The sequence below is a fragment of the Nannobrachium achirus genome (assembly GCF_963921795.1).
Source record: "Nannobrachium achirus genome assembly, chromosome: 11".
Taxonomy (NCBI): domain Eukaryota; kingdom Metazoa; phylum Chordata; class Actinopteri; order Myctophiformes; family Myctophidae; genus Nannobrachium; species Nannobrachium achirus.
In genome coordinates this window covers 23257496-23270824 of record NC_137820.1, presented here as the reverse complement: position 1 = coordinate 23270824, position 13329 = coordinate 23257496, and the positions used below count along the sequence as shown (strand labels likewise).

Sequence of the window (13329 nt, the reverse complement as noted above, 5' to 3'; positions counted from 1 at the left end):
ATGGTGTAAATATTCTTTTTCGCAGAGGTTGTTTTTTCCTCCCCACACACAAAAAAGAACACTTCAGATTTCAGATGAACATATTTTTGGATTTATTTATTGACCCATTCGATCTCATAATCAACCGTCATTTACATACAGGCACAGTTGGGATGGAGTATAGCCAACACAAAAAATACTTACTAAGTCCAGATCTAAAATGATGTAAATTAACACTTCTAGTGGCATTATTTTTGAAATTATTTGGATACAGTGTGACCATTCACTGCACTTTATTTTGAAGAGCCCCGGAAGCCACTGATCACTAAATGGCGTATTTGTATCGGTCGAAGATTTCCATTTTCCGTAGCTATGTGTTGTTCATAATGACAACAACCTCCTCAGTGTTTATGTGTCAAAGGGGACTTGGGGTGAAATCTCGATTTGCAAGACTACAGGAAGTACAAACACTGTGGACAGTATTTACTCCTCTCTTTCGAGCGATGTGAATAAGCGATTTACCCCACAGCTCGTGGTCGGAAATGCGGTGGACCCGGGATAAACATTTTTTATAATAATAAAAACGTGCACCACTCGTTCTGGGATATTATAACATCAGATTACGGTAAGAAAACTGGTAGTCCGGAATTCTCCTTTAAATTGTAATACCGTTGCCATCCTGAGAGTAATTCTCATCGACCAAGAAGTAAAGAATGTACAGGAAAGTATAGGATGCATATTTCCATTCAATGTTATACACAGAAGTGGATGTAATGAATCCACAAGGGCCTACAGTATGTGCTACGTTTGTTTGATGTGTTGGTTATAGGATTGAATGGGATCCATAGCAATCATCTGCTCCCCCAGCAAAGTAGGCAGCTGTGAGTGTGGAAATATGGCGCTCGTGACCTATCCAATGTATACGATTTTTATATCTATGGCAGTGACCGTGAATAGTCAGGGAAATCTCGCTCTTTCGAACGACCGTCATTTCGGCGGAGCGTCGGGAGGGTTAGCGACTCACCCCACGGAGATTAGGGTTAGGGTAAGGGTTTGGGTTGGGTGTCGAAAAGATGACACATAGTAACAGCGAAGCGCTCCCGAATAGTCTTGGTCTTGAGCTCAACATTTACAAAATGCCTCTGCACGGTCACACCGCACTTTTATTCTCCTTTTCCTGCGAAAAGCCTGCTCCATTCCCTTTGAAATGCATTGGCAGAATCCAATGTGACCGTGCCCTCAGTGGCTTATCAGAAATTAAAACAAATGTGTGTGGATCTAAAGAAAAAAATAAAAGCAGTATAATTATTTTTCTAAAGCAACCTATTAACTTTGTGTTTACCCCAAGTTCCAGTGGGTTCTGGTGTAGCCCAGTAGGTTTGGCCAAGGAAGAAAGATGCCAATGGGCTATGAGAAAATGTGTCAAGTAGATGGTCTGGTGGGGCCTTCAGTCACTGAGTGTGATTTCCTGTCAAATCTGCGGGTCCGTTGTTCTGTTCATTGTTCTGTTCATTCTCATTGTCCTGTCCATCCAGGAGGCCTTCCTGTTCCTGAAACAGCCGAACAAAAGGAACCATTAGGTATTTAACCACTTACATATCGTTGCTGTCAGGTGGAAACCTTCTGTCTAAAATCGGTGATCTATAAGCTTGTAGATCATCTATTTTATGATGAAGTTGGGCATTCATTTACAACAAAAAAAGTTGGAATATGGCTATGTGATTCCTGCCTGACAGCAACAATATATACTTTTTTATTGCTTTATTGTGGATATAGACAATTTACAGTACAAGCTCAGTGTGTCGCAATGTGTTGAGCTTGTAGATCAGCTATAAAGTTCTTTGAACATTTTTATTAGTGTGATTAAAACAGAAACTCAAACATCCAGTTTTATCATTATAGAATTGCTTTTCAATTGGAATGGAATACTCCATGCGCACGTCTGTTTGTTTTCATAATAAGTATTTCTTTATTGCATGACTCACCTCCCTTTGTCTGTAAACTCCCAGCTGGAAGCGACAGCAAACAACATCCACTATGAAGCCTACCATGCCATGAAGCATGCCTGTCAGAAAATAAAGAGAGGCCTCTTCATGTCACAGGCATATGCATGAGATTGATCCTTATCATGAATGGGAAATTCATTATCTCCCTCTTTTGTTTGAGACTTTCACATGAGTCTAGGACCTAGATAAGTATGTGCTTCATTTAGGAGAGAATATCTCAACTGTACTTGGCTAATATGACCCCAAGGAACAACGTAAGAACTGTGCAAAATTCCCTATCCGGGACGAAATACCAGAAAATGACCACGCCTTTTTAAAAATGACGACAACTTCCAACATGGCTCTATCTTCTAAAGTTCTAATCCGTTGGCGCCACACATTTTATGAGGTGCTCAAAATGTTCAGAATTACAACGTTTAGGGGGACACGTACGTTTGTATAGTAACATGTCTAATTTTGATATTTTATGACAAAACTACTAAGAAACACTGGAAACGGTCAACCTATTATTGTCCAGGGCCGTAGGAATCTTTTTTTGCACTAATCAGTGTAAAAGCACCAAATTTGTCCCAAAATTTGTCCCAGCATGCTCTAATGCAGGCGTATTCAACTATTAGGCAGGGGGCCACAATTATAAAATGACTTAAACTCAGGGGCCACAAGACTGTTACAACAAAAATTAACAGTTTGACCGCTTATAGGTCTGATAGGGGTAGGACAACAATAGCCTGATTTCAGACTCAGCTCACGCTTTAGTCTGAAGCTGTGCTCTATTCTAAGCGATTTACAGGGAGGGACTTTTTTTGCGAGCGTGAGTGATCGCGATGCACGGTGATCGAGACGCACGGTGGACGCGACGCACGGTCGCGGACTGTGTGTGTGATTGTGTGTGTGTCTCTGTCTGTGCCAGTGACAGAACTGCGACCAGAAACATGTAATCAACATAAACAGCTTGGTGAACTCAGCGCGTGCGTGTGTGTGCGTGTGCCTTCCTCAGCCTGCCTGTGTGTGAACTTCGTTTGAATCGTTTCAACTGCTGCGCGGATTGGATATTCGTTAGACCCACCCCCACCCCCCGCGCTCATTGGAGCAACCGAAAATAAAAAGTGATTCCTGTACTCAGCTCCAGACCAGAGAAAGAGTCCACTCTGAGAGTGGGCGGGGTCTCTGGTCTGGAAGCAGGCTAGGACAACAATGGACATCATGTGTCCATTATATAACTTATTAGGGCCTGCTTTATACTGCATTCATGCATTTTGATGCACATAGGATAATGTATGTGGCAGTCCTTTATAGTGCACAGGCTTTGATTTTGATATTAAGAAAATAGGAAGTAGATATTTCAGTATGTTCTATGCACGGATCCCTGGCATGGAAGCATCTTTGTGAGAAGAATATTGGAGACAGACTTGCAAGGTGAAGTGTTTACATGTTCATATTGATGTAAGCTTTTTGTCTGAGGCCTGAGCACCCAGCTGATGAGAGCACGGGCTCTTATGATGTGTTTCAAGATCCATTAGTTGAGTGCTCTACCATCTTTCAGACCAGACCGCTATTTAGGATGAAAGAAACATACTGTGTAAAACCTTCAAGTGGATGAAGATGGACAGTGCACTACAGATGGAGAATTATTTCTTTGACGTAATGGACAACATCCTCTCAAAATTCAAGAAATAGTTGCTACAAATGGATGGATATGGCATGTGAACAGACTGCACTCAAAACCCATCTGTTGTTACATGGCTACATGAAAAGAAAAAAAGATAAAACATTTTTGGACACTGCTCCTACAGATTTTGCCCTAAAATCACGCAAAGCGGTAGACAGTATGTCTACAGTCATGTCATCAACATGGATCTGTCCCATTTAGCGCCACCATCAGGCCGATTTTTTCGAACACATTTTTAGTCACTGCTCCTACAGATTTTGCCCTAAAATCACGCAAAGCGGTTGGTTACACAGTATGTCTAGAGTCATGTCATCAACATGGATCTGTCCCATTTAGCGCCACCATCAGGCCGATTTTTACATCCTGATTAGGGAGTCATACTGGTTGTACTTTTACTTTTAATCGAATACCTTTCTACATGTGAACTGCAACACTTGACCCAAGTTATTTTCTTATGGAAGATTTTAACTTTTACAATAGTGAAATATCTGTAAGATATCTGTACTTTTACTCAAGTAATGCCTTACGAGTATATGTGCCACTGTTTTTTGTTTAACATGGTGTCGGTTTCATTTTTGTTGACAATTAAAAACATGTTGGAATGCTTATCTTGATGATTGGTCTGTCCGAACTTCCAATTTTTACATTTCAAAGATTGTGACCATGGTATGTGAAAATGAGTTTTAATGGGAGTTGGGGAAGGCAGGGGTTATTCATGTTGTGTCTCAGAACCCCTAGACTGGGGCATAACAAAGAGATATGGACTGAATTTAAGTCAATGCAATGTCCTCAAACATTTGCAAAACCAATGTTTGTGTGTGAGAGAGAAAGAGTTTAAACCTGTTGTGGAGAAAATGCCTCCAACAATGCCACAGAGTCTGATGAAGAACTTCCACAGTGGCATGTGCTGCTCTGTGATTTTAACCATCAGGGAGCTGATGTCATACTTCATGAAGATCCCCGACACGCCATGGCTGCCTGCAGCATGGTTTATTACCCGCTCCTACATGAGAGAACACAGACGACAGAGAAGACAGACAGTAGACTTAAATACACAAGGGGGGGAAAAGTGGGACTGAGTTACTAGGGCCCAAGGTGGAGGGGCCTGGAATTATTTTATGCTTTAGCTATTTTTTGAAAAGTCGTGAAAATGTGTGAAAATCTTTGAATATATGTATTTTTAAGCGGACATTTTTGTAACTCAAATTTTGCTTCTGGGGGGTCCATGGAACTAAATATTTTGAGATGGAGGTCCGTGGCCAAATACATATAATTTTCAAAAAATCTTAGAAGGATTTGAAATATTCAGAATCCGCACACATTTTCAAGATTTTTCAAAAATAGAAGATCTACAAGCTCGCTGTGAGCTTGTATATCTGCTATTTTTCAATAGTTAAAGCACAAAATGTGAGTGAATCATTGTAGCCAGGGCCCAGAATTTGGTGCGACACTCCTGACCGCAAGTACACCAAGACACATTCTGATCACCGTAAGCGTAGACTACTGAAACCTAAACATACCCGCTCAGTGACTGAGTACTGGTGTGTCTCTGCCTCGATCTGGTAGGTGTTCAGTTTTGTGGGCACTATGGTGATGAAGTACTGGAACATGTGATTATCTGGAGACAGAGAGAGGGGTATAATAAATGCCTAGTTATGGTTGTGGACGGTTAAGAACAAAGTTTTGGGGGGTTATTAAGCAGTTCTTTGGGATGGTTGAGATGCCATATAGACAGGGTTCCCACACATTTTCACCAATTAATTTCCAAAACTTTTCCAAAACTTTTCCAGAATATTTAACCCAATTTCCAGGACTATATAAAAGCAATGCCCAAAGACAGGTAGTGTATATGCCAGAGGTTCCCAACCTTTTCAGGCCGTGACCCCTGAAATAATCATATTTTAACTGGGGACCCTGACGAGCACTAAGGAGTTGAGGAATTTTGTATAACACGTTTCTATTGTGAAAATAGCAGATCTACATGCTCACAACGCCTCGCGTTGCGAGGCGTTGTGAGCATGTAGATCGGCTATTTTCACAATTTCTGCCTCTAATATTTGACAATTTGGCAAATGTTTAATTTGTCATTTCAGAGGTATTAACAAAATCAATAACCAAAGACAATGCATAGCTATTTCTTCCAGGACCTTCCAGGACCCTTGATCAATTCCAAAACTTTTCCAGGACTGGAAAAAAATGTTTTTCTAATTTCAAAATATTTCCAGGAATTTCATGACCGTGGGAACCCTGTATAGAACCGCTGTTGAACAAAGAACCTGTTATAGCTCCTGCATGGTTCTTAAGAAGTTCTCTACTGGTTCTTCAGCTTAGGTGCGTCAACTGGTTTTATATACTGTAGCACCAAAGCACATTGACAAAGATGCTACAGACAAAGTTGCAATAGATTCCCATATGATTACGAGCCAAATAACCACTTTTAGCGCAATTTTGACATATTTGACAAGGTTGCTAAAGTATTATTTGATAACGTAAACCTACGGTCATTGGAGACTTTCTCTGTCCCATCCAGTGGGTTGATGATCCCTGGCAGCTTCTCTCCAAACGACAGGTGATCGATACGGTGAGAGAAGTTATAGGCTATAATACAAGATGACACATCAAAACAATTAAACTTATGACAGCACACTGCATCTAAAATATGTTAAGCCTAATTTATATTTCACGAGTCACGTGCCAAGAATAAAATATACAAACTCACAACACAACAAATTGTGAGCTTGTAGATCTGCTATTTTCCAGAGTGCAAGAAAGTATAAATTAAAGGCTAAAACAAAGTTCTCTATACTCATAGTAATCATTGCTACAGACTATTTGTTTAGTAACAGGGGTCTCCCCGGCTCTTTAATAAAACAGAAAACATTTTCAGGGGGGTTGACAATTTCATTTGATCAGGAGAGAATACCAAATGCTTCAATGTTTTGTGTTCAAGTTTAAAATGTGTCTGTTTTGTCACATCACTTCCAGTTTCAATTGTTTATTCTGTATCCTGTATGAGTTCTCGTGCATAATAGGATAACATTGGTATCCCAACCTGAACATGTAATTTATTTTTTACTAAATAGCTGGAGACACCTGTTATTGAACGAACAATCGGAGCCCAAACAAGCCTTAGTGATTTTTGTGTTATCCTTTTAGCATTTTGGTACAACTGTGCCTCTGTTCCTTTTGCAAACTGTTAATAAAGAATTCAATCAATCAATCAATCAACTCACTCTCATGACTAACAAGAGCTGCCAGGTGGGCATGGCCTCTGGGATGTGGGATAGCCCTGGTGGGGTGAAAAGGTCAGAGGTTAAGCTCAGAAAGGTTTCCATAGTTCTGACTTAACAATAATGAAGGATGAAGATCTTACAAGTCACGACACATTCATGAACTCAATTATGGCTCTTTTCCACAACTATTAGGTAGTTGTACTACTTTTGTAAGATAGAATTTGGAACATAATAAAAGGCAAATAGAATAGGAGTTGAGTCTGGTACCTTGCAGTGGAAAAAACACAGTCCTACCAGTTGCTGAATCATAACTGAATTGTAGTTATCACTTCTCCCATAGACAAGCAAGAAGTGAGCACCCCTATCCTGTACATAGTGTTTTTATAACTGCGATATTAATTAATGTTTTCTTTGCTTGCTATTTATTATGTCCATGAATTAAATACAGAGGGCTTCCAACGTAAAAAAGACTGTAAAAGGTCTTATTTGGGATGTTCCTTTTAGGCAGGGTGTTTAACCGTACTTGTACTGTACATTCCAATTGTATTGACTATACTAGTACTGTTCTCCATTTTTGTCTAATAAAATAATCAATCAATCAATCAATAACTATCTAATAGCTAATTAATGACAAGGGCACTTTCAGTTTAGTTTGTTTGACTATTATATAGATCTTCTGCCATATCTCTCATTTTCACTGAAAGTTTACCAACTTTGATGAACAAACTCAAATAGCACAAAATAGTCACAAATGTAATAATAAAGGGATTAGGATATTAACAACTATTATTCAGTGTAACATTTGAAATCATTTAAAATGTGATCAACTGATATGACATTGATATAGATACATACTTTCCCACAGTGATGTGGAAGTTTCCTGCAACCTTGTTGACATACAGGTGCCCGTGTATCCTGCAGGCCTCCAGGGGATGAGTGGGGTTGTCCTCTCTGGGAGAAACCATACCAGGAGGTTAAATGTTCCAGGACGTTATTTAATTTCTCACAAAGTCCATATTTTATCTATGAATTCTAGAGACACAAACACACTCGCTCAGTGAGTAAACGCTGCGCGGTATTTCACAAAGATGAACACAATCCATCTCTCACCGCCCGTGTACGCATGCACAAACGAGCACGCTCGCGGTGGATTTCACGGGACCGTGCCCGCTCGCCTCGCTGCCCCAAAACTTCGCTGCACGGCCGAAAATGCCACCCGCCTCTCATTGAAAATGAATTGCTAGGAGGCGGTGACCGCGCCTAGTGTGGAGGGTACCTAATAGTAGTATGGTATTCATGTCATACATATCTGGCATCATAGATTGGTCTCCAAAGTACTCTTGACAACAGGTACTGTACTAGTTCCACATAATGATGCTTGGAAAAGAACCCACCCACCCCATCCCAAGCGCTTAGTAGTTCAATGGAACTCTACAATCTACAAGAACACAGACCTGGGAGGCAGAGCAGTAGGAGATCCTTTCATGGTGTTCTTGAAGAGAACATTCTGCAGTGAGTGTTCTTCTCTTAAGCGCTCCTGGATGTGCAGCAGGGTCCTAACAGTGAGGGACAGGGGGACGAAGGGTCAGAAGACATACTGTATTCTATACATACTAGGGATGGGACGATATGAAAATCATATCATGATTATTGTGGCGTAAGAAATCGCGATTTACGATATTATCACGACAATCAAAATATCCCCAACATCCATTATCCTGTGGCGGAACATTTGCCCAAAAATAGCAGATCGGCTATTTTTGGGCAAAGAGATTTGGTAGAGAGTGAAAAAAGACTGTATCAAGTATGTATATTATGTATAAGTATGTTTTACCAATAGAGGTTTTTAGTGGTACCGGATATGCAGCTCGGCAAATACAAATTGAATTGATCCCAGTGCATGACCGAGGATGATTTCACGTTAAATTAAATCTCCACAATACGATTATCGTGAGTGTTTTTTTATCACGATAAACGATAATATCGCTTATCGTCCCATCCCTAATACATAGAACTTTCAGAGTGAGAGAGGACATTCAGGACACACAAGACTACCTTTGCGGCAGTCTTTGTCACTGTACATTTGCACATACAAGAAATTTGTCCTCTTCGTTTTCAAATTCTAACTATTTAGCAATGGACAGGCGCAATTACTCCAGCCCCCAGGGAGCAGTTAGGGGTTAAGTGTCTTAAGCAGCACTTCCAACACAGGGTGAAACAGAAGGGTGAACTGGGGACCTTCCGATTCCCGGCCAGACGGCCTGTCTACCCATTTAGAATGACTTGGGATACGAAAGAAACAATTACATGAATAAAGTGGCATTTTCAATTTAGGTTCACTTCAGTAAGTGCTTTTCACACAGAGGAACACTGTCTCTTGGCCTTGCAGATTGATCTCTGAAGAAAACCCAAAATGGGATCTGCTGAGTAAGTTGAACATTAAACATTTCATTTGCAGCTAGCTGATAGCATTTCATTCAAGCTAAACAAAGGTCAGCTTTAGTGTAGAATATATATATAAATATCCATGACTCTAGTAGACAACTTCCAAATGAAGCAAAGTAACAGACAAAAGTTGGAAATGTTGAAAGTTTAGTGAAGTGAAGTAGTGAAGTTCAAATTTTGGGGCATTTGTATGTTGAGTGTTAATAAACCAAGTCTTACATGTGCCAAAATCTTTGCTGAGGCGAAAGTTCAAAATGGGCCTAAAACAAAGAGAGAATCACAACATTTAAACCCAGAAATGCATAATAAATAAAGTCATCAACATGTACCACTACCAAAACACTGGTGTGCTATTTGGTTGCACACTGTTAATCATTAAAAAACATTATGCCTTTATTGATAGAGAGTGACGTGCAGCAAAAGCCGGCTAGATGGGGACTCGAACCTGCTAGGCTGCACTGAGCCTTGGTGCCTGGACCTCTGCGACAGCAGCCCAGGCCCATTTCAAAGTTCTGCTCTAGAATCTTAACTGTTTAAACCCCATCCTTAGTTGACCAGAGTTACCCAGGACTCTATACAACGTACACTCCTTTTCCCCCTTAACACAGAATCTCTTATATTATATAAGATTTGCTGATCTACAAGCTCACAACATATTGTGAGCTAGTATATCTACCATTTTCGCTGAAGGTTTACCAAGCCCAGAATAGTGACATTAGGGTTCATGTGAATAATCTATTAGAGGGTGCTTATATAAGATCAGGGCACAACAGTCATACTCACCGGTTCATATTCTATACCATCGGATGCAACCATCGTCTCTGCCAGATCAAGGACATCGGCCCCTACAACTGCATTTCAGCCACAAACAAAGTGTCAATATAGCTGAGCGAGGCATGACTACGATGTTTATGGAAATAAATACAGGTAATGGGATACAGTATCCTGCCAACAAAAACAAAAAAGATAATAAAAATACACTTACACTGGCATTTCATGGCAACTGTGATGTCAAGGTTTATTCTGAGTTTACTGTGAAGGCAAGGCAGATATAAACAGGTTGGCTTTTATATACCAAGAAAGAGCGCCATTACCACCGGGCACGATAATTAAAAAGATAACTATAACTATATTGTTGGCTATATCGTAATCTTTTTAATAGTCGGTGAGAACATGATGTGCCATCCACTTGACTTTGAACGATTTATAAAACTAGACTTTTCTAATTATAGTTATAGTGCTCAGTGTGAATGGCCCTTAGAGTCAAGTTCCCATTCCTCTAAATAAGGATTTCTAACACCACAAGCATAAGTGCTATTGTTTTAAGTAAAAGCAGATCAAGAGTGATTCTGCATCTCTTTACCTGCTAAAATCTTTGTCCACCTCATATTCATAATTCATCCATGTGTCTCTGTAGACAAAGAACTCCAGGAAGGCCAGGACAGCCATGAAAGTGAACGCTATCAAAGACACTGGAGAGAAAACATGAATCACAATCACAGGGCATTTTACATTGAGTGCAATAAAAAGATCTTCTCAGTGCTAGTTTATTAATTTCTTCCTTCATTTCACAGAGTCACGTCCAACTCTTTAGAACAGTGGTTTTCAATCTATTTCATATCAATGTCCATTATTTATTCAGCATTTGAGCCATGGACTACCATTTGATGAGATTTAACCTCTCACCCCCAAAATGTAGAATTGAGAGCGTAAAATTAAACCATTTGCATTCATTTTACACTCTCAAGAATTACAAATCTATAATGGTCCATATGGTTACCAACTCTCCATCATTTGAGTATGAGTTGTAAAAAGGGACCCCAATTTAAACAAGCCTAAAAGCTTTCTTGTGGTCTTTATCCTTTTAGCTGACCTTATATCAGTGAACTGTACGGTCTTGTACCTTTTCATATGCAAAATTCTAATAAAGTAATCAATCAATCAATCAATCAAAATGTAGCTGGGGACCACCTGGAACGCCCTCAAGGACCACTGCAAGAACCACTGCTTTAGAATGAGAAGAATTAACAGTATTATTACTGGTTGTTCAGTTTACCTGTGCCCCCAGCAGCAGAGGTCTCCACATAGCTGTCAGGAACCTTGGGGAATGCATCCAGCTCTTTAACTAAACTCAGAGCTTTCTTCTTGGTCAGTCTCCTCATATTGACAACAGTGGCTGAAGATCTCTCATTAAACGTGTGAATTTCAGTAACCGCTATGCCGGCTGGCTATTCATTTTGTATGCTGACTAATTTTTAAAAGACCACTGTTTTGTTTGCAATCATTCCACTTCCATGATGACGTGTGCTAACCAAAAAATTTGCCTTTTAAACAAACCATGGCAGATGAATGTACTTAGATTACAGTAAACTTTGTATGGTAGAACGCTAACACAAACGTTTAATCCTGGAGACTGTTTATTGCATGATTATTATATTGGAATAACACCTGAAATTCACCGGTTTTTAGTCCAGCAGGCTAACTTCATTGCTTGAATGCTTGTTGTGGACTAGGTTAATGTAAACTTTGACCCACGGATCTGGTTTCAAACTGCTTCCATTTTCACTCAGCGCCCCCTTCTGGTTACTAACTGTTATCGTCTATGATATAAACTCCGTCTCTGATACTCAGAGACGGAGTTTATATCATAGACGATAACTGCAACAGTTGATCTTTCTCTGATATAAACTCTATTGACTGCAACAGTTGATCTTTCTCGATGCGTTACAAGGGTCCTGTATTTGACTTTGCACCAGTGAGGCTGTTCATTTCTCAAATATGTGTGGACTAATGTTTTGGGCAGGGAAAAAAAGTAATAAACTGCATTTATTATAACTTCTTGGATACAATGCAACAAGAGCTATGTGACCTCTCATACGCTACGCATTAACAAAAACATTTCCAATTCTTTAAAAAAGTGTCTGAAATGAGCGCTGGTTAGGAAAACTAATATTAAACAAAAACAAGGGAAACCTAGAGGTGTGCAAAGTTGAGCTGACCACTTCATTGCAGCATGTCAGATATTCAGTTTTAAACACTTTCATGATTTCATGGCCTTTTATGTTGATTTGATGAGTCAGAGCATGAATGAATTATCTCTGCCAGGGGCACCAGGCAAGGGGGTAGTTTTCACCCGTCAATCGGTTCCAGATGTCTTGTGTGCTGCCAGTAGGTCAAGGATGTAAATCTAAATATTTTTGACATTATGAATTTTTTTCTAATGGTAAATTGTAAAATGGTGCATTTATACAGTGCCGTTCCCATTACCCAAAGTGCGTTACAATGTGGATTACATTCACGCGCGCGCACACACGCACGCACACGCACACACACAGAGCAGGAGAAACCATGCAAGGCACCAACCTGCTCATCAGGAGCAGTTAGGGGTTCAGTGCTCAAGGACCCTTCCAATTCCCAAGCGCCAAGAGACACTACAATATTGTGTGAATATATATATTTTTTGTGAATTCATCGTCCCGCTGATCAATTAGTCTAGCCCAAAATGGGGTTCCACACTGAAGTCATCAATATAAAGTCATGATCAATATAATGTCAGAGATTCTCTGGCAGAGATAATATGCGCTCCACTGAGCGGCCCTCTCTAGTTACTCATGCACTGGAGTTAGGGTTAGTCATTACTTGGACAGTGAGTGACATACAAACATACTGTATAGGGATTCTCAAAATGTTTAAGTTCAAGGACCCCCTGCTTTAGCATTGGACCCATGGACAAAGATTATCTCTCTGGGACCTCAGTCTATACTGCAAGATCCTGTGTTTTAGCATGTACGAACAGAACCAAATTAACTACTGGTCCATTTGGCTCCATTCGTAGATTTTGTACACTCTCCGAGTTACAGATCCTTAAGGGACCATTTGGACCCTGGTGGTCTCCTGTATCTGAATGTCCAGAGAGTGAGATACTTCTTTAGAATCAGATTTGAATTGCATTTTTCACATTTTTACTGTTAACACTCAATAAAACCAATCTGATTCC

At 40.0% G+C, this 13329-nt stretch overlaps 1 protein-coding gene across 1 annotated transcript; it reads right to left on the bottom strand.

The window, feature by feature from the left end:
• Positions 1-109: 109 nt before the first annotated feature.
• ergic2 (ERGIC and golgi 2) lies at positions 110-11836 on the bottom strand. The gene is made up of 13 exons (XM_080736624.1): positions 11389-11836; positions 10696-10804; positions 10318-10364; positions 10116-10183; positions 9552-9592; positions 8342-8443; positions 7743-7838; positions 6888-6943; positions 6154-6252; positions 5175-5272; positions 4495-4657; positions 1965-2044; positions 110-1529 (listed from the first exon to the last, which is right to left on the bottom strand). Exons 1-13 carry the CDS (start codon positions 11492-11494, stop codon positions 1431-1433), a joined length of 1164 nt encoding a protein of 387 aa, XP_080592750.1. The 5' UTR covers positions 11495-11836; the 3' UTR covers positions 110-1430.
• Between the last annotated feature and the right edge of the window lie 1493 nt (positions 11837-13329).